This window comes from Melanotaenia boesemani, chromosome 22 (genome assembly GCF_017639745.1).
Source record: "Melanotaenia boesemani isolate fMelBoe1 chromosome 22, fMelBoe1.pri, whole genome shotgun sequence".
In the NCBI taxonomy this organism is placed as follows: Eukaryota; Metazoa; Chordata; class Actinopteri; order Atheriniformes; family Melanotaeniidae; genus Melanotaenia; species Melanotaenia boesemani.
In genome coordinates, this window is record NC_055703.1 from 18,970,671 (window position 1) to 18,993,160 (window position 22,490).

At 39.7% G+C, this 22,490-nt stretch overlaps 1 protein-coding gene across 3 annotated transcripts in view; it reads right to left on the minus strand.

Moving 5' to 3' along the window:
• Positions 1-11,167: 11,167 nt before the first annotated feature.
• fut8b (fucosyltransferase 8b (alpha (1,6) fucosyltransferase)) overlaps positions 11,168-22,490 on the minus strand; it is a 91,809-nt gene continuing 80,486 nt past the window's right edge. For all 3 annotated transcript variants that reach the window (XM_041976297.1, XM_041976298.1, XM_041976300.1), the window contains 3 exons: positions 14,518-14,694; positions 14,281-14,431; positions 11,168-12,967 (listed from right to left, as the gene is read on the minus strand). In XM_041976297.1, the coding sequence (XP_041832231.1) occupies positions 12,629-12,967; positions 14,281-14,431; positions 14,518-14,694 (667 nt within the window). In that variant the 3' untranslated portion in view covers positions 11,168-12,628. The remainder of the gene's footprint in view (positions 12,968-14,280; positions 14,432-14,517; positions 14,695-22,490) is intronic.

Here is a 22,490-nt window from a genome sequence, read left to right on the forward strand (position 1 = left end):
GGTGTGGCAGTAATCAGGCCTGCGTGTGGTTAGAGAAATTGAACTCAGGTGGGATTATATTTTAACTGGCAAAGACGTTTTTGGGGCCATGAACGTTTGGATTTTTTTATTCCCTTAATAATAAAAACCTTCATTTAAAAACTGCATTTTGCATTTACTTTTGTTGTCTTTGACTAATTTTTAAATTTGTTTGATGATCTAAAACATTTACGTGTGACAAACACACAAGAAAATAAGACATCAGGAGGGGGACCAACACTTTTTGCCACCACTGTAAAAGGGACACATGAATTTGCACCTCAGTCAAATATTTCTTCCCATAATCCACACATCTAGATTACCCTGCCCATATTTCTCCACATAAATTAACACATTTGCAAGATTTGTACCAAAGTTTTCACATGGTGCTACTTTTCATTGAACTGGTGTTACCTTGAATTTTCCATGACAGACAACAAACTGTCAATGGCCTGTAACAACATGCTGCTATTGTAAGAATTTATGACTGTGTAACAGCCTAATTATGCAAAGTTATTCTCAGACAAAAATACTGCGTATTCCAGACACAACAAAAGCACAACCTGGATGAAAGATCTTTATCTTCAGCTACTTGATCACTGATCGTGAGAGTGCACAGGTCAAATAGAATTGAGGGACGTTTGTAACTGCTGAATCACTCCTCACAGATGACAGCTTATTTTTCACCCCAATGCTGCCAGTGGTGCCCTGATATAAAGTCTTGAGGCATAATCTAAAAATGAACCACATTAACCTGTGCAATACAGTTCATTTTAATGCTTAACTTGTGCTCTCTCTTTAGGCTTAGATGGGACAAAGGTTAATGGAAAGGAAGGGACATGGAGGACTGAGAGGTAGAAGACAAAGAAAGGAAAGAAATGACAATTGAGAAGAAATGGATGGAGAAAAACAGAATCCACTCTTCACTTAGTTTGTCAAGTTTGAGACAAGCAAACTTTCAGTCCTTTAGTTGTTGCCAAGGCTATTCTACTGTCACACAATGACACCATAATTACAGTGCAAGGACCAAAGGAAGACAGCCACTGCCCACATAGCCTCCTCAGTGGGTAACTCAGAAAACACGAAGCAATTATACAACTCTGCCACATCTGAATTTAACTGTCTCTGTTTTTACATCCAATCTTCTCTGGATCTTCTGTGTGTTTTCCTTAAGATAACAAGCATTTTTGTCTTATGTCCCAAAGATAGCAGATATTTCTTCACATATGCACATCCAAGATGGATGAAGTAATCCCTTTTCCCACTGGAGGCTGCCCAATATGTTGTGGCATTAAGATATAATCAGCAGTCTGCAGACCTGCCAAAACCTTCTGCACAGTTAGTGGGAATATTGTTTCTTTCGCTGTCACTGAACTGTTCAGCGGTAGAAAGCTGCCACTGACATGAAAGCTTTTTTTTGAGGCATGATAACATCTCTACAGCTCTCATTGGTGCACCTGCTGTGATTAGCGTATGATGCTGTTCATGAATGGCTCATGTACTGCAGCCAAAGGCAATTATTATCCCCTCCACATTCATCTCACCAAGAGCATTGATTTGCAATTAGTCCAGGGGTGATGTTACACACCCCAAGGCTCTTTTCTACAAACAGGTACCGTATCTTTCGTGTGCTGTGCTCAGCTATTGTTGTTTGAGTCCCACTGTGTTGCCCCCTTCTGTAAGTCAGTGTGGATAAAGTATTCATCCAATGTTGTGTTGTCGACTTCCACCATGATCCTCTGAATGGTTGTGTATAGGTATGCAGGTGGAGTGCTGGTGTGTCTCTCCTGCTCCTCCCTCTTTGTAAAGAACGCTGGAGGTTTTATCAAACCATGACTGGGAAGACAGATGACTTTGAATAGGGGGAGCCTAATGTAAAAGTGTATGGAGTATGGCGGAGGGAGAGATAAGCAGCAGCCGACCATTTCTCTCTGGCTGTGTTGGGGTACAGGGCCTTAAATCACCTGTTATCTCCTGCTGCCTCAGCCAGACGCTAATGGTCATCACAGCGGGCTGAACCCTGCAGGCAGCAGCAAGGGGAGGGGGGGATGGTGGCTCTCCACTGCTGCTGTTGCAGCAGGCTTGACGAGGACAGAGAGAGAGAGGGGATGGTTTAGCAGGAACATTATTCTTTGTGCTGTACAGTAGAGCGGACGCCCCACTGGCACGCTGCCATTAGTTTACTTCAAAATGTGACATCACTATCCAGGCAGAATTGTAATATAACAGACAATCTTTAAATACTGGGAAATACTGTGAGGTATCTCACATCCAGGGTGTCATTTTTGCCAATTTGGCTATTATTTTCATTGTTTATATGTAAAATCTGCCATTTGAGACAAATTACTTGTGGTCCAAAGACCCAAGAACTGCAAGATGTTCAAACATGTTGTGAATAAGACACTTAACCAAGCAATAAGCACGGGCAGTTCATTATGGAGAGTGGAAGCAAACAGGCTGTCAAGAGTTTGTTGTAGAGGTCATGTGCATAAACACTGATTTAAAAAGACAGTTTATCAAATCTATATTTTTTAAGCCTATTTTAAATTTGACTTAAGGAATACATTTTCAAAGTAGTTTACACTGGGTTGCATCAACTCATTCAAACACTTCATATGGAGTTGTGATCATTAGCTGTATTTTTAAGGAAACAAAATGTAATTCTAATCATAATTAATAAGTTTGAAATACTCACAAGTTCAGTTTTCTTTGTTTTATTTTCCATTTTATCATGTTCTAAATATTTTCTTTGGATTACAGTTCTGGACTGCGAGGCCAGTTAAGCACAAAAGCTTAAACTACAAAACGATCATTATTTTTTAATATGTGCAGAATGTAATTTGCCATTGTTTTGCTGAAATAAGGAAGATGTTTCCAAAAGACAGCATACTGATAGCATTTGTTGCCCCAAAGCTCCATTTGTTAATTGGGTCTTTATAGATGAATAAGTATCAGTTACATTTGCCTTTATGCTCCCCATAGTGTCACAGATGATGCCTTTTGAACTGTGCACTTACAGCAACCCGGGTGGTCCCGCTCCGCTATAAGTTGAAAGTGGTAGTCTCCATAATTTATAAGACCATGGAACAGTTTTCCACTTCAGCTCAGCCCATTTTTGATAAGCACAGGCCCAGAAAAAGCAGCAGTGTTTCTGGATCTTGTTTATTTATGGTCTCTTGTTTACATAGTAGACTTTTAGCTTGTATATGTGGTTGCAACAATGAACCGTGGTTTTGAGAAGCATTTCTGAGCTCATGAAGTGATTTCCACAACAGAGCTGTTTCTGTTTTAAAGGCAGCAACACCTGAAAGCCTGAAGTTCATGGCCATTCAATAATGCTTTTTAGAGTTTTGCCTTTCCTACAATCAATTCTCTTGGTTGTGTGAAGCTTTTTTTTGTAAGTCTTTGTAAATAAAATTGAGCGGCAGGTTTCAAAACATATGCTACACAAGAATTGCTGACAGATAAAAACAGATAACTTCTGTTCTAATATTTTGCATTTGGCAGATAGTTTCTTTTGTTTTCAAGGTTTATTTTGAAGGTTCAGAACACCCTGCTTCTCAGACAACAATGCTACAAATACTAAAAATATAAGACTAACTAAAAGCTAACAGGGCTATTTAGTTATAAATCTGCCATCTGTCATTAGTTAACTGTTAAGTTATTATTTTTCTATGCATTTTCCAATATATATTTAGTTGAAGCATGCACCTTAAAAAAATCAATTCTTGCTATTTTGGAAGACCTCTATCTATTGCCATCTTTTAGCCACTCTGTTCACACAACTCACAACAGACCTGCACAACTGAGACATGCACTGTCTAGCCATATTATTACTCTGGATGGCATTACCTGGGCTTCCACAGCTACAGTGACTACCTTGGAGTTATTTATTTTTTTTTCTTACTAGGATCTTTCCTTTGATTCATATAAAATACATAAAATAATTTCCTAGGGCCACCTTCTTTTCACCTATGTAATATAGTCACAATTAGGAACATATTGCATGAGGGTGATGCAGAAAACCTAGCCTTTGCTTAAAGCATTTATTACTTCAAGATTGGACCAGTAATTCCTTATTATTGGTCTGTCTCAAGAGTGCTGCAGCAGTGGTTCTGATAAGAATTAGCATGTTTGTCCAATCTCAGCTTTTCTGCGTTGGCTCCCTGTTACATCCAGAAAAGAATTTTAAATTTCTTCTCATCACATAAAATATTTAACTAAATTCTACTCGTATATATACAGTTGTATCTTAAAGTGCTCAGAGTTCCATATTTTCCCAGCAGAGTATTTCACTCCCAGGCTGCAACTTCACTTGTGCTTCCTATTTTATCTAAAGTTAAAATGGGACTTCAGCAGTGCCTTCAGTTACCATGCCCATCTCTTATAGAACCAGCTCTCAGTTTGAGTTTGAAATCAGACACTTTTTTTTCGATAAAACTTCTTTTTTAGATCGCATTTATAGTTAGGGCTTGCTTGGGTGACCAGCCATAGTTTTAGTCATCATAGGTTACTGCTGATAGTGGACATACAATCATGCACACCTCCCTACTCTTTGCTCTTTTTTTCTCCATGGATATATACACATTGTTGTCATTCATTTAGCCTTATCATTTTTTGGTTCTTTCTCACCACATACACTTGGCTTAGAGTTATGATGCTTGTTGACCCCTCTTTCGTGTCCTCTCCAAACCCAAATTTGTCAAGGCAGACGCCTTCATGAGTTTGGTTCTGGAGTTTTCCCTTCATTTTAAAAGGAAGTTTTCCCCTTCCTCTGTCAACTACCACCACATGCACGATAAAGGATAGAGGGGGTTAAAAATTCACTGCAATTGGTTAAGACCCTTGGGCATTTTTTTTTCTTTTTTGTGAATTGGTTTATATAACACAGTTTTTCTAAACTGGACTAATATGGATCATGTGAGGGATTTTTTTCAGTTTGATTATAAATTGGATTAAATTGGACTGCATCTTTATGATGACTGTTTTGAATTGGCATTATATAAATAAAGCTGAATTAAGTAAGTCCTCCTGAAATGCTCTGAAATGCTCATCTGTCAGTATAGTGTCTTATAAAATACCAAACTTAGAAGCAACATGAGGGAAATATCCCTCATATTACCTTTAACAGAGTCAGAGAATAATCTTTTTGGGTATAAATAAATTAAAATATGGACACCACTTTAAGGGGTTACCATGGCTACATACGAACTCAACATGTTAATAGAAAAGTTATTCATTTCAAACTTGCCTTTAAGCTGTAACATCACCTGTGTATGGGTGGCATGCATTATATTTACACACCTGTTGACGATTTTATCCTTTATAAGCAATGTCTTTGTGACAATTAGAGCTTTCAAATTTCTCTAACATTATTTTTGGCTGTATGTGTCTACAGACATGCTACATAAGCACAGTGTTCATTTATTTACTCAATGATGTTGTCTCTGAAGATCTTAGATATACTATAAATTACTCTGTAAAGCATGCTTACAGCAATTAAGGTGTATATAATTTAGTCTGAAAAACTACAGAATTATGTATTATAAATTATGTGCATTAGCTGTGCTAACCCACAATTACTTTTAAAACATCATTTTACATCATAATAATATATTTCTTTTTCATTTTTGCTGATATTATTATAGATTAATACACTATTATTATAACAGAGCTCCTAATAACATGCTTGGCCTTCATCAGAGCTGGCAATACAAAAAGCTTTGTCTGTGTTACAGCAAAGGAGGCTGCAGAGAGTTGAGAGGCTGCGACTCAATTATGTGTGACATCAGCGGGATCTCAGACCAGCTGTGATCTGCATGAAACTGCCAACTTGGAGTTAAATTCTTCTGCTGATATTCTGGACGGGAAATTGGCACACTGCCTTTAACACAACCTGAAAGTTAACATCGTGTATCATCTACTGTTGAGGTTGCAGGGTGACAGAAAGCATTAAGAAGAATTTTTATGGGCTGCAAATTCTTGTAATATGGAAATCTGAGACATATACACTGAGGGATTAGGCTAATCTTTTTGGTCTCACTCTAAAATATTACAGGCAGGCATGATACAGATAAGAGTATAAATTAAAATATCTCAATTAGTTTAAGAATATTTATGCTCATGCTCTGGATTTAGAGTCTTTTGTACTGTTTGTCCCTTCTCTCAACACACACCTGATCAGCTGACTGAAGCTGTTATTCATTTTAGTCAAACCAAATTTGTCATGTCTGTCTTTGAGCCAATCATTTTCCTGCTGGTCAATGTTTCTTTGTGTCATACATTTTAAAACCAGTGTCAAACTTGCTTTAGACACAGCTAACCATGTTACAGTAGGGTGAAGCTGGACAGTACTTTAGTGATGTTTTGGAGTCAGCTTCTTGAGGCCATCAGATGTATTGCACAGTAAAGCACTTCTGCACTGACTTCACTTTCATGAGTCCATCTTTTATCCGGATCCATATCCTCGTGAGGTAACAGATTGTATGATATCAAGTTTTTTAAGTTTAATATTTCTGGATGCCTTTTTGTCACACGAGTCACTCCTGAATTAAGTGGGAGAAAAAGGAGACTGTATGTGTCAAAACAAGTGAAGTGAATATCTAAATAGGATGTGGTAAAAAAAAAAAAAAAAAAGGGGGGGGGGGGGGGGGGGGTATGTTTGGAATATGTCTATTACAAACTACAGGAACAGTTCCAGTGAGTCAGCAGTCTATTAAAGCTACTGATTTATGAGATTTACTGCAGGGAACCCAGTTAAGTATAGTGCATGAGCCAAAACAAAATCCTTTGTTCCTCTGAGTGATGATATGTTTCTCCCTCCCTTAAGTCTGTGTTACTCTGTGCCAAGAATCAGTTTAATAAAAATGAGCTTTACAATGTAGTTGAGATAACAGGTGGCATTAAAAACACTGCAACTGCTGCCGATTGCTGGGTAAAGGTGAAAAGGAGACCCTGACACCTGCAATTTTCTTTGACTTGTGAAAACCTGCCCCTTTCTTGTTTAAGTTCCTCCCTGCAGCTTGTATGAAGGCCAGGTACTGTAGAACAAACATTACTTGTTACTGCTGTGCCAACAGACTTCTGATTAAGCCAGCCAGGACCACAATAATCATTTCCATTTCCTCTTCCTTTTCCACGAGTCATTCAGAATTAATTCAGCTGCCCTTTACACGATTAGAATTCTGCAAGCCGATACGGTTCCTGCTTATCGTTGTATATTATGAATTCCATTAGAATGACATGGCAACACTGAACTCCTGCTTTGTGATCTCTGAGCAGTTACGATATGTTAATGTCTAGACCCATAGGTTACTCAATACATTGGCTGTGAAATGACATAAGGCATTACTAGATGTCCTGAAGATCAGTTCAGCTGAGGCCTCAAACTGGGTGTCTTCTGAAGTTAACCACACTAAAGGAATGGCTTCATGCATGGCTTCAAAGGCGGTTCCTCAATCTGTTTGGTCCAAAAGGAAATATCTCAAAAACAGCAGCACGGATTGCAATGTAATTTTGTGCTGATATACATGACCCCTATCAATTTTAGTGATCCCTTCGCTTTTCCTCAATTCCTATGAGTAGAGTGAAACATGCTGAGAAATCCTGGATGGATTCCTTTAAAATATAATAAGCAAGTCCCTGGTGGATTACTAATGACTGTAGCTTTTTTTGACTTTTTGTCTAGTTCTGCCATAAGGCCAAAATTAAAATTTTCCCATTTACTTTATTTAATCAAAATAAGGTATGAGGTAAGGTAAAAATGACCATTGCAACAGATTAAACTAAGGTGGCGACCAACACAAATTACCTGCTAAACATCAGCATGTTAGGATGCTGATGTTAGCATTTGTGTCAAAATGTTCACAACTCCACTGTAGCCTGAAAAGGTGAAAAATACATACAAACAAGGATATCAGTGTTTAAGATTATGTTGACATTTTTATTTCAATATCCCAAATGTTTTCAACAATGCTGACACTTAGAGAAAGTGTATCATAAAGGTATACTTTAGTCATAAAAACTAAGTAACAATACATCATGTTTTCTGCCATGCCGAAGGCTTAAAGTGACCTGAGCTGAGGCAAGTTGTTTTGCCACATTATTAGGATGACTGGGGTAAGCAGACCCAAGCCCCTGATTCTGCACTTTTACTGTGATTAGACCATTCACTGTGGAAACACATACTTTCTGCTCTACTGAAAAGACGAAACATCTGGCAGGAATGGTGAGCAACAATTTTCCTTGAAAACTGTTTTGAGCTTGGCAGAATTACACTTTAGCATATCAGATGTAATGGCTGCAACAGCAAAGTCAATTTATTTAGGTCTGAATTGGTAAGCTCATTCAGCCTCTTTTTTCTATTTATCCTCCCAGTCTCTCACCCATCCATTCATCCTTCCATACATACAACTCCTTCCTAAACCATCCATCCATCCATCCATCCATCCACCCCACCCTCTCTTGTTTATCCTCCATCATCCTTTTAATCCCTCACCACGTACCGCATCTCAGCTCTTATCCTCCTTCTTTGCATCATATTTCTGTTTCTCTTCTTCAGATACCATCTGAAGACGGAACCCATCCTGGAACAGAACCCTGATCCTGAGTCTCATCCTCCAAACCTTCAATGACGAGACATCACAGATGAGCCAATCAGAGAATGTGCAATTTGCATCATAACCTCATCCACTCATTTATGCAAATTTGTGTTGTATTTTACATAACTGGACAGCTGGATTAGTTCCCTTTACAACGACATACAACTTGTAAAGATTGTACTTTTGTGAAATGAGCAGCGCAGCTAAACATGTGGGCAGTAGCCCCCCAAAATGTACCAAATCCCCTTCAATATTCACCTGTAATTTTCACTCGTGCTCTGAGATTCAAGTGTTGCCAGGTATGTGTCAGTTACAGATGTATGACTGTATGATTGCCTCCTAATTGATAGCCTAACGGACAGAGCCAGTAGTTATCCTACAGTAGACTATATCTCCAGAATCTGGGAATCTTTTTTTTTTCTGCTTCATTTCCTCTTATCCTGAGGACAACATAGCTTAAGTAAAAAGTAAGAAAAAACTGCCCTGGAGTTCCAGTGCATTTATTTATTTCAATATAACAGTTGGCCAACAATTATTTTCAGTACACGTTTTCTGAACTGCTGAACGAGTTTCCAGAATCAGGTTTGGAACAGCAGCTGTATGGGTATTTATCTAAACAATTGACAACAATGTTAACTAGCCAAACTGCTATTTTCTGAAAATAAATCAACATACCATAAATTTACTGTAAACCGAACTGAAATACATAATTCTTAATGACATAATATACTTTTTACAGCCAGTTGAAGTGAAACTCTCTTAATCCCATCAAATTTTATGTCAGTTAATTAACTTTTATTGTGATTTAGAGTCATGGCAAAAAAGAAAGCTGACGTTGTTCTTTAGCTCTTGAATTTAATTTTGAAAGCATGATAAGTCTCCACTATTTGCTCATTTCAGGGTTTCCAGTATGATTAAGAACCTCCTCAGATAAGGTCATAACAGAGCTGAGTCAATATAAGATGTTAAAATAATGCAGCACACAGACTGGTTGGAGAAAAGTGCCACGTGTTAGCACACCCAGCACCAATGAAAGAGACTTTATGAGACGCTGGGAATACCAAGAACTATTCTTCAGCAGCACTGAACCCTGCACACAGTGGAAGCATTTATTTTTCTCTAAAGAAAGTTGTTTGCTAATTGTTGTACTTGTTTTACAAATCTGTGGGCATGGACTGCAAAACCAAGTTGAGCTGCACCATGCACTGGAAAAGAAAATACAGAAATAAAGGGTTTAAAAGAGAAGGTTGCTTCATAATGAGTACGTGCTGACTCTTTCTCCGCATCTATGGCTGTAGATTCCATTAGGACAAACTTTTACAAACATGGAGCCATCATTTAAAGCCAGGCTTTTGAAAGATTTGACCTTTTGCTCCTGAAAAAAACAAGTTTCCCTTTTAAGACAACTCAGTGTGAGTCACAAAAGACCCAACTAGCAGGACATTAATTAAACCACAAATACAAAGACGAGAACCTGCCTTTTGAAGACCAGAATGCTCTCTATTAAGTATGGTGACCAATTAACTGAATAATTAACTGAACTAACAACTCTGTTAAATGACTGTAACAGGACAGTGTGACAGCAACGAGTGTGTTTTAATTAAAGAGCCCTCCAGTTAGCTTGTGCATTTATTAAGCCCACAAGGGACTCTTTTCCAGTAAAAAGAGATGTTCAATGAACTGTCGTATGTTGCAGAGTGCATTGTGAGCATTTTGTGGATGTGGGCTAAATTGGTTGCACATTGTTGTCAAGCATGGGTGAAAAAATAAGATATAAAAGCTGTAAAACTATTATTCTTCCTGGCTGGCACCAAAAAGCTAATCTCTTCTACTAGAGCTGTGGCTTTCCTTATGGGTGTCCAATAAAGCATGCAGATCAGCACTGAAATTAAAGAGGCATCCGTGATGAAATTCCCAAAGCCCCCAGAGAAGGAGAATAACAAGACAGCCTATAAATAAGACACACAGAACAAGATCCTAAATGATTGAGACATGCAGGTAGTAGGGAAATAGGACAGTAGACAAGAGCAGGAAGTCAACCGGTGCCTTAATGACGTACCTAGAGTGTCTCCAGGGGGGGAAATGTTCCGTATGTGGGGCAGGAATATCCTGTAGCTGTCACAAGTCATATTTACTTGAAAGATATCTCGGTTTAAGGTACTGAGCCGAGTCTTCGCTTTGAGATGTAAATCAATCACAGATTTGAGTCTCTCATTTGAACTGATTTGAAAATGAGTTCCCTTTCTAAATGAATGATTTATAAAACAAACCTCTGCTACTTTTTGAAGTTAGGCAGTAGCTCTAATCCTCAGACGCTTAAATGATGTGAGTTTTAAATGCAGAGAACAACCCCCCTCCTTTTTTTATGGAGTTATCAAAAGATGAACTCGGGTAATGACTTTCTGTTAAAAAATTGATGGATACCCTTCAGGAAATGTTCAAATATGAAAAGGCTGTGACTCTCAGTTTGTGATGAAGTTGATTGCATGAGCAGGTGTAACCAGTTAAGAGACAGATGGTGAAGAGGATCACACTGCAGGGAAAATGTGTTGGTTTCTCAAGTTTATTCGATCTGTGGTTATCAAAGACAATGCCCGAGAACATAAGTTACAAAAAAAAAACAAAAAAAAACAAAAACAAACAAAGCCTTCATGATGCGGAGATTCAGTCTGATAGAACATAGTTTTTTTTTTCTTTTTAAAAGAAAAAAAGCATAATTTTCTCAATTATTTTAAAACAGCAAGGTAAAAAAAAAGAAAAGAAAAACAATGATGGACAAAGGAGACAAAAAAAGATGCCAAAAAAGGACATTATCAGAGTAGAGTGCTTCTTTTGGTGAGACTGAGGACGGCTTTCGTGTCTGTGTGTGCGCACTACGAGTTCACCGTACTCCACATAACTTCACCATTGTTTGCAAATGGTCACCAGCACAGTGACTGGAGTTCATCATTTGTTCCGAGTGCTGCAGGGCAGAGGACAGCCCCCTCCCCCCCGTCCCCACACAAACACTTCAGTCAAGTGGGAAAGCAAGACATAAAAACACACTGCTCACCAATAACCAGGCACCTGGTAGTGACATGGCCCCTTAAAACACACAAGCACACCTGATCACACACATAAACATCCTCTTTCTTTCACACACACACACTCACACATACGCTATACAGTATACAATGCACGAGCCCCATACATACAAAATTAAGACTGTAAAAAACACTTAATAAAAGCACAATATGGTTTTATAAAATTAATTGCACATGAAGAGATAAGATGGAGGAAGCACAGTGAGAAGAAGATGAGGGAGAGTTTTTGAGCATGGCAAGAAGAGGATACAGTACATTCAGTAAACAAAATATATGAGAAAAAGGACTAAATAAAAAGGCAAGATTAGAATCTAAACCACTGGAATGAATTAAATAAAAAATTAACCACTTTTTGCCAGTTTGTCTTTAGTTTTTTTTTTTTTTTCTTTGTCATTGATTTGAAGCCCACACCAGGGGGAGGGAGGGGGCGGCAGTCTTAAAGTAGTCCCAGTGCTGTCTCAGGAGCTCAGCCAGTTGTGTAGACTTTAATTGTTTTCTTGCTTTATTTAAAAATCAATGTTTGTGTCTACATCTCTACAGACCCGACGTCCCAACGTCAGGCAGGGAGGGGGGGACGGCGGCGGTAGGGTGAAGTCTTCCATGTCCTGACATACGCAGGGGCATTTACACAAGTGCGCACACATATTCAAACACACACACACACACACACTCACACAGATGCTCTTACACATGAACACACACAGTGCATTCTCATTCTTATCACCCCTGGGTTCAGGCTTTTTCTTTTCTTCTCAGCTTAGCACACCGAGTGTGCCTCTATCTTCTGTACAAAAGCAGCCTCCTTCCCTGGAACCGGAGACTATACGTTTCTCCACACTCTCTCTCTCACTCTCATTTCGTTTCATTTATTATTTTTTTGTTGTTGTTTTTTTGTTTTTTTTGTTTTTTTTCTTATGTTTTCCTTCTTTAGTTATTTTGAGCATTAAGCAGTTTGTCTGCCTCGGGGTACATTGGGTATTTCACGGTTTCGATTTTCTCCTTGACCTTGTAGGAAGGGTAGAGGCCGGTGCGGCCCAGTTTGCGATTGATGCCTTTGGAATATCCATCCCAGTGGTTCCCGGCTACACCGATAACGTCACCAGGCTCCAGGGGGATGTCCTCACTGTTGCGCGGCTGGTGTGGGTAGATGGCGATCTGGTTGTGGGCGTTTTGACCTCCAAAGTAGTAAATGTCATCAAGGGAGTAGAAGGACGAGGAGGCATCTGGATGCAGCATCTGCATTATCTCATAGGCCACACGGCAGACCTGCCAAAGAAACACAAACAGGGAATATTGATAAATGTCCTGATGATGGACGTAAGAAGTATGCTTCATTTCCTCCCTGATGAAATAAGGATAATACATGCTAAGCAACTCACGCCAGTTAGAGCTTTCAAGTGGGTTAATAAGCTGAGAATGTGAACAGGAATTAAGGGGCTCACATTACTTTTACAACTGGAATCTTCCACTCCATGTTCTAGTTTGCAGAAGAGCAGGACTTCAGAAGCTTAAATAATCATTGGAGTGGATGACAAAAGCTTTTACTGCAAAGTCAAAGCTGTTGTAATTTCTGCTGTCACCTTATTTTTTATGACTTAGTCCTTGTAGATGGTGATGTTAATATTACCCAACATAACCAATGATTATGTAGCTTTCGTCCCTGGAAAGGTGGACGTTATTTTAGTTTGTAAACCTGGTATTAGTTTCTGAATGCATGAAGAAATCGGAAACATCTACACATCCTAAGAGATAACTACTTAGAGGCCATATTTATTCCATTTCCCTTCCATGCTTTATCGTCTACAAACAAACACAGACACACACAAAAAAAGCTGATTGTCTGCTTTCATCCAAACAGCAAATCTCATTTCAATGCCGTCAGATAAAGATGTGAATGTCTTTTTGTATCTTATTAATTTTTATTTATAAATGAGAATATGTATTTTCCTATAAGTGTTGCAAATGCAAATTAAAAGACTAACAATATTTAATGAAAAACTACTTTCAACTACTGTGTAAGTAGTAGGTGCAAAAATCTTTATTATCTGCATCTTCCTCTCATCTATTGTTGCTCTTGCTTGTGGCAGCTGTTTTAGCATCCAGGTGTTCACCATGATGCCTTGTCTAGTAAAAACAGACTTGAGTCAAATTTTTCTTCCTAATTTTAGAAAGCAATTTATTTCCAGACATGAGATCTCATGGTGCATTGTATATCGTGTCATTGTTGGTTGTCAGATATGTTTTCTTTTTCACCCTCTGAGGTGTGTTTACACTGCTTTCATGGCTTAAACTGGTGGGGTAAGGTGAGCTGATAATGTTTAAATGGAGTGGAAACTCAGCATGTGCCGGAATAGTAATAGTCCACACACACACACTTTTCTTTTACTCTGTTATTGACACAAAAATCTTGCTTTGACTCTGCAGGAGTTGGAAGAAATAAACAAAAAACAAAAAACAAAAAAACTTATTCAGCCAAATTGTGATGATTCAATCAGACCATAAACCAGACCACACTGAAAATCTCTATCTTTAGTTTGGTGCAGAAACACCAGCATCCTCACTACGGAGCGTGAACTGACCTGTGAGGAGAAGGTGCAGACCAAGAAGTCAGTCTGAGACAGGAAGTGGATGTCCAGGATGACTCCTCTCAGTGAGTTCTCAGTGTAGCGGTTGTGAAGGCCTGCAGACCACGAGATGGAGTTATCACTGATGAACTCGTAGTCTGGATACCTGAGAGGGACATGAACACAGATGGCCCAATGAAGCAAAACCCTAATGGCAACATCACACACACATTCACACTATTGGACACTGACTTAGTCTTAGCTTCTTGAAGCAGGGAGGGATCATCTGTGGCCAAGTAAACTCTCTTCTTGTCAACATGAACTCGTCTGGCTAGAAGTTGGAACTGCTCCTCCACATGCAGCATGTACTCCTCTATAGGGTGGAAGGCCGCTTCGGTCCCCACTTTATCCGTCCTCCTCACATGGACTCTGCACAGACAAATAGAGACAGATTGTTACAGACTAATGCTTCATCATACAACAACTATTCCTGAATAAATTCCTGCTGCATCATCTACTTATTTGCTAGATAAACAGAAACATGGACAATCTGCTTTTCTAGGTTTGCTTTCTAAGCCACAAGAGAGCAATAACAGATATGACGGTGAGGCTCAAAATCATAGAAAATAATGCACAGTTCTTGTGTTTGGATGGTTGAGGGAACACATTCTGCTTCACAGTCTGCTTAACTATTTATTAGTCAACTTGCAGAAAATAAATGAGCATCAAATTTACAAACTGTATTTTGATGAAAGAAAATATTATTAACAAGTTACATCTCCAAAATGAAGTGTTGTTCTTACTCAACTCTAATATAAATTTCATATCTTTTGGTTTCTGACTGCCTATAACTAGGGAAAGCTCAGGAGGGTCGTCTTCCAACTGGAAGGTCGGTGGATCGATTCCAGGCTTTGCCTGACTACATGTCAAAGTGTCCTTGGGCAAGACACTTAACCCCAGATTGCCTCCCCAATGTATGTACTCATCAAGGTATGAGTGTGTGTTTGAATGGGTGAATGTGACAGGTAGTGTGAAGCGCTTTGAGTAGTCAAGCTGACTGGAAAAGCACTATAAGTACAAGTCCATTCACCATTTGAGAAAATGATGCACTGCTTAATTAATGACAACTAGAAGAGGCTAAAAAGAGTGTGTCCTCTTACTGCTTTAGCCTATCCCAGCTATTATTGGGCCACTGGCAAGGTATACTCTGGACAGGGAGTAAGTCTGTTTCAGGACATTTAGAACAGCCAACTTTATATGCACGCTTTAAGACTGTTTTAGTACCTGGAGTGAACCTGCACATGCACAAGCAGGATCATACAAACTCCCTGGAAATGGGAACCTCCTAGCTGTGAAATGACCCTTCATGCCATTACACAGCCCACAATACAAGTATTGATGAAATGAAAAATAAAAGATGAAGATTTATAAAAAGTTTTGGTATAGCAGGTATTGGATGACTCCTTCAAGGCCAGGAGAAGGCAACCCTGGTCCACAAGAGCTGTGCTCCTGCGGGTTTCATACATGTCCCTGCTCTAACACACCTGATCTAAATGAAAAGGAATCAAACATCTTATCAAGTTCTGCTCAGTGACCCATTCATTTGAATTAGCACTGAAACATCTTGTAGACCAGAGATGCAGCTGTGCCTGATTAATAAACTTCAACGTAAATTTCATAATGGCAAAAAAAAAAAAAAACTATTTGTGTCAGGCACAAAGCTTTAGTAAATCTGGGCCTTAGTAGCTACATTTTTATGCAAATTCATTTACAACATCCATCTCGTAATCCTTTTTTTTTTTTAATTTTAAGGTTATTTATTCTTCCCGTCCTCCTCTGTATTTATATTTATAAATCACCTGTTTTAATCAATTAAAATATTTATGTGATAAAGCAGCCTTAGATCCATATGATTCATTTCAAGTGAAAGATTATGCTGATTTGTTCAAACTAGTTCAGATTTAAACCTTTTATAATTTTAATTAAAAAGTGAGATATCAAGTGAACAGAAGAGAAAATCTTTGTATATAATAGAAGGATATATTTTATGGGCTGGGAGTAGTGAAAAAGGAATATATGATTTACAAATTAATCATAATGGAAGTAAATATCATGATGAAAGTTATTGGCCAATAATGATGACACACACACACACACCGCAGTGAAAGTGAAAAGAAATTACACTGATGTGTGTGTGTTGTTTTTTTCCCCTGTAACTCATTCTCAGACCTGATTCTGGTGTTTTCAAAATGACAGTAAACGGTGTTTCTATACAAAAGGACCGAAAAAAACAGTCCTTTAACTTTAAGAAAATAGTTTTGAAATGTTTCCATTGTTGGTGTAACACACAAAAGAAAAAGATGGGCAGAAGATAAAGAAAAAAAGGAAAATAAAATAGAGTTCTAGAGAAAGAAAGAAGGAAAAAGAGAAATAATCAACCTGTGTTTTTTTTATTTTTCATTTTTTTATTTTTTGGTGTCCTTGTCATTGCTTCCAGTAAGAAGCCACAGCTAGAGAGCGTGCCGTCACCAGCAGAACGGGCGAGAAAAAGAGCACAGCGTGGAAGCTGAAGAAAGGATGAGAGAGAACAGGAATTCCTCCTCTGACACAGAAGCATTCCTCAAACCGATGGATGCTGAGAGACCAGACTTTATTCATCCAGAATTATTCAATTACAAATCTTCCCCGCTACTAGATCTCCTGTTTGACTTCTAGCTTCAGGGAGCAAATGAAATTTCTAAATCTTAGGGTGGAATATATATATATATATATATATACCTATTTTTTCAGCCTTCCCTTTTTGAAGGAAAGTGAGTGTTTGCAATGTTTTCCACTTCCTCAATTGGGAGCTCTGAACACCCAGCTGGTCAAAGTTCTGCAGTGGACCATCCAAGGTCAGAAGCTTTTCAGAAGCAACTGAAACTAAAGAATATTAGTCTTTTATTTACACTTATTCAGGATATGTCAGCTGCTTTGAGACTGAAATAGCTCCTTTACCCTCAAGGTTGCCTCACTTTCCTTTGTGAGAATGAGACAGAAGCAGAAAAAGCGTGTCAAAGGCTCAAAGAAAGAGAATAAACAAGCAGTTCCTAATTTCTACCACTGGCACCGGATCCTGTTGCAGGATGCTCGCCTTTATTTACGTGACAGAAACAACCCAAAGAATGGAAGTGAGAGCAGCAGGGCGAGTAGGCGACATGAATCTTGGAGCATTTCATTTGGACAAAGGTCTTGACACCAGGCTTTTCAGGATCCCTCTCTCCAGCTCCTTTCATGTCTGCACTTCTTTGTTCCTGAGAACCCTCTTTTTGTTTTGCCCCCTTCTCTCTCTCTGCCAGAGCAACACAGGCCACAGCGAGGTACCGCATAGCTCTTAGCAATCTCCTCCCTCCTCCAATCCCACCAGCACTCCACCACACTACCGCTACAATAATTCAATTCATTCCCATTTATTCATACTGTATTTGCAAGGCAGGGCAATTCTCATGGTGGGCGTAAGAGCATACATTAAAACCATCAAACACACCCACACTAGACACAGCAAGTGCTGATTCTGGCAGATTGCGACAATAGCATATAGACCGAATAAATTGCTTGTTGGAAAATGACCTCAGGGCTCTGGCTGCTGATCAGATGCTTATGTGGAGGACAACAGCAACTCTGGGCTACTTGGCTTTCCGACAGCAGCCGTCATCAGAATCTTTAAAAAACAACAGCTTATAATTGTATAGACTAAAGTCGTACAATCACTGTTTATGCAACCTATAACATCAAAACACGCCAGAGATGTTACTAAAATTGACTGTTACTGGTCATAATTATGGATGATGACTAATAAAAAGCACGACACAGTGTTTACATAAGCTGTCAGGGCTAAAATGAAACTCAGAAGAGGATCAGTGGTTTACCACTCCAAAGTTCAGGTATATGGTGTCTATAATAGCTGTTTGACAGGATTCAGATCTTATGAAAACAGTCAGCCCTCATGCCCTGTACAGAGGCACCTAGATTCGTTATGTTTTTCTCCCTTGGACCCTTCTTCCCTGAAGCCCTCTGCACTGGGTCTGCTTGTATTTGTTATGGAACCGCAACTGAAGTCATTTTTCAAAGGTGTCCAAGCATGCTACATGCAGTGAAGGGGGCACCTATTCTTGCCATGACTAAAATGGATGTAAGAATTGTTGCGCTTCGTCTGTTTCAACAAATCAGGGACACCTGCAGGGGTGTGAATTTTTCCAAAACATCAGCTTCACCGCCTCATTGCTATGAGGATGTTATTTACTCTTAATAAACAGGTTGATGTAAAGCGATTCTTTTTTAAACCGACTGGTGAAGAGGGCACAGAGAAAATAACAGCTATAACCAGTTAATTTGCCGGAACATTTTTATGGGTAAAAAGCAGTTAAAAGACGGCTGGAAAACTCAGACTTGTAGCAAGTATGCAAATTCAGCTTAATGGAAGTTAAACTTGATGGATGAGAGATTTGAGCTGGAAGGACCATATTAACTATGTAAATTTTAAAATATCCAAATCAATTTTAGTTCTTTATAAAATCAAAGATTTATTTTGTAAATCAGTCATTATTGTACATTTTATATGGCTCCCTCATACCGTCATAAATGACTAACTTTGTCAAAGTGTGGGGAAACACATATAAGACAACAACAAATTCAGTCTTCAGTCAAAAATAAATAAATAAATAAATAAAATGCCACACGAACAATGACCAAATCTACTCATATAAACCAAAAAACTAACTTTATTGGCGGTTTTGATTGTTTTGTAACTTGGTTTGCTGCTGTCTTGGCCAGGACACTCTTGTAAATGAGATTTGTAATCTCAATGAGGTTTTCCTGGTTAAATATAAACAAACAAACAAACAAATAAATAGTGAAATTTGAAGACCTGGTCAATTTTAAAATAATTCAAAATATGTCCAGAGTTAAAAAAAATAAGAAAAATAGAGGCGATCCAGAGCATGGCTACATTTCAGTGACAAACATGATGATGGCACAAGCTCTAATCTCTGTACTGGAAAGACCAATAATACTAACAAATGATAGGACAGACCTATATCCTTGCACGGAGGAGTACGCAGCCTAATCACTACTCAGCTCTGTGTTTTTTACGTGAGTGGAGTAGAGTACTCTCTGAAGGTCTGCTTGATGTGCAGATTCTTTTCATTTTCGTCACATTAATGGAATAACTTCCTGCTTTCTGTGGATGTCGGCGAGTTCATCACTGACCAACTGTGAGTTTTCCTCCTACTAGTGAAAATATTCCTGCTGCATCTGTCTGGAGAATGTTAGCAGCTTGTTAAATGAGCAGTTAGCTCACCTGTAGCCACAGGTGTGTATATGTACTTCATGGAGACTTTAGTAAGCTCTGCGAGGAGCTTTCTGTGTGCGCATCATGTGCAACACAGAGAGCAGAGGGGAAAATCCTAGAAATTCTAGTCACAATTAGGGATGGGACGAAATATCGTTGGACGAAATATCGCGATACAAAGCGTGACGTAATGCATCGAGTTTAAAAAAAATGGATCGTGAAATAAAGGCCAGATGGCACTGCCACATGATTTTTGTAGTATATAATTCAGTGTAAATGTGCGTGTAGTTTATGGTGGCAGGCTGGCAGCACTCTCTGCGGGTCAAGCAGGAGAAAACTAAATGAAAAAAAAAAAAAAAAATCCGTGAATGGTGCAGTCAGTGCGTTATCACGTCAGTCGGTCACGGCGCGTGCTGCAACAACGCTGTAGGCTAAACGAGCTAACGGACGTTAGCACCACCAACTACCTTGCCCCCAAACAGCCGAAAGATGTCGGATGAGGTCGAAATTGAGGACGCTCCGCCTGGATACAGGTCATATGTCTGGCAGTATTTTGGCTTTCTCATTAAAAAAGACAAAGACAGCAACAGAGTAACTGACAAGACTAAGACTGTGTGTAAGCTATGCTATGCTGTCATTCCGTACACCACCTCCAACACAACAAACATGAACCACCACCTTCAACGTCACCATAAAAATGTGAAGACGGCCCCGGAGAAAACGAGCCTACCAAAGGGACAGCTGACCATGAAGCAAGCACTGACACCAATTCTACCCCCATCAAGTCCGCGTGCGAAACAGATAACCAGGCTTATTGGCGAGTTTATAGCGGACTATATGGCTCCATTTAACATTGTAGAGAACAGAAAATTCATCCAAATGTTCAATGTGCTGGAGCCCAAGTTTAAGATGCCATGCCGAGGACATTTTTCAGAGAAGGTAATCCCGGAAATTTACAATGAAATCAAATGGAGCGTGAAAGAGTGTCTCAAAAATGCAGACTGTGTTGCCCTGACCACCGACGGCTGGACTTCGCGTGCAACGCAGAGCTATATCACCATCACGGCACATGTCATCAATGAGAAATGGGAGAGTAAAAGCTTTGTGTTGCAAACTCGTGAACTAAGTGAAAGTCATACTGGTGTTAACATAGCTCACGTGTTGAGAAATGCACTGACAGAGTGGGAGCTAACAAGGCCCCAAAGGACCATTGCTTGTGTCACAGATAACGCGAGCAACATGGACATCGCTGTAAGAGAGAGCGGTCTCCATCCTCACATCAAGTGCTTGGCGCACGTTATAAATCTGGCAAGTAAGCGAGGCTTGGCTGTATCCCGCGTCGCGCGACTTCTTGGCCGTGTGCGAAGGGTAACTACGTTCTTTCACAAGAGCACCACGGCCACCGCCGTCCTGACCAACAAGCAAACCCAGTTGGACCTGCCTCGGCACAAGCTCATCACCGATGTCCAGACCAGGTGGAATAGCACGTACGAAATGCTCGCGCGCTACCTGGAGCAACAAGCAGCTGTCTCAGCAGCGCTGAGCTGCGCAGAAATCCGAAGGAATGCGAGAGAAATCGACACTCTGGATAACGCTGATATATCCGATGTAGAAGACATAGTAAAACTGCTTAAGCCACTGAAGACCGCCACAACAGTTCTTTGTGATGAAAAAGAGCCCACTGTTTCACTTATAATGCCACTTAAGCACATGATCGAGCAAAGCATGTCACCAGATGAAAATGACACACAGACCATCGCCAGCATGAAAAGCGCCATCCTACTTGACATCACGGGCCGTTACTCTGGGGACTGTAATGACATGTTGCAGGAGTGCGCAGCGCTTGACCCACGATTCCGAAGCCTCTCCCACCTGAATGATGAACAACGTGAGTCCGTCTATGCGAGGATACGGGAAAAAGCTTCAGGACTTCATGTGCAACGCAACAAGGTAGACTAACCTTTTTTGAAAAAAATGGAGCTGTGTTGTGCGTGTGTAACTGTATATGTGTAAGCTACAGCCTGAAAACTTATTTCTCATATATAATTAATATAAATTAATTAGTAGTTACAGTGAAAGCGAGAGGGGGCGGGGCGTGTCTGTGACGGAGTGAGAGAGATGGAGAGAGAGAGTGTGTCTGTAAGAAAGAGGAGTGAGGGATTGAAAGAAATGTTTGAGCTAGTTTTTCTCTTTTTTTTTCTTTTTCTTTTGTCTTTTTTTTTTAAGACCAGTGACACTGATGAAAAAACTAGGGCCAGTGCTTCAACATCAGGGTCTGCAGCAGAGCGGGTCTTTGTCATGGCTGAGGCAGCACAGGGAGCAGAGCAGAGCCAGGAAGAGCCAGTAGAACGAGAAAGGCAGATGCAGGACGTGATCCAGCCTCCCCCACCAAAGAAGACAGCGCTAGAAGATCTCCTTGGGAGCTCCTACACCACTGTTGAGGCAGTGCAGTCCAGCAGAGGGATTGAAATGGAGATACTCTCCTACAGAAATGGGATTCCTATCCCACTTAACAGTAGTCCACTTGAGTGGTGGAAAGTGAATGCATATGCTTACCCCATACTTGCCCCTTTTGCCAAAGCCTACCTTTGCATTCCTGCTACGTCAGTGCCCAGCGAGCGTGTCTTTTCTACAGCAGGAGACATTGTGTCTGCTCAAAGATCACTGATTACACCAGAACATGTTGATATGTTAGTTTTTCTGAAGAAGAACCAGTGCTAGGCCAGGGCCATGACTTAAGAGAAGGTGAGAGAGCTTAACCTAGGGTAAGAGCTGCACAAAGGGAGTGTTCTTGTTTTTGTTTGGCATGTAAGGCTGTGTGCTTTCTGTGTGCAACTGAAACAAAAATAAATAAGTTGTAATTACACAATAATATTTTTTATTTTTTTCTCTTTTC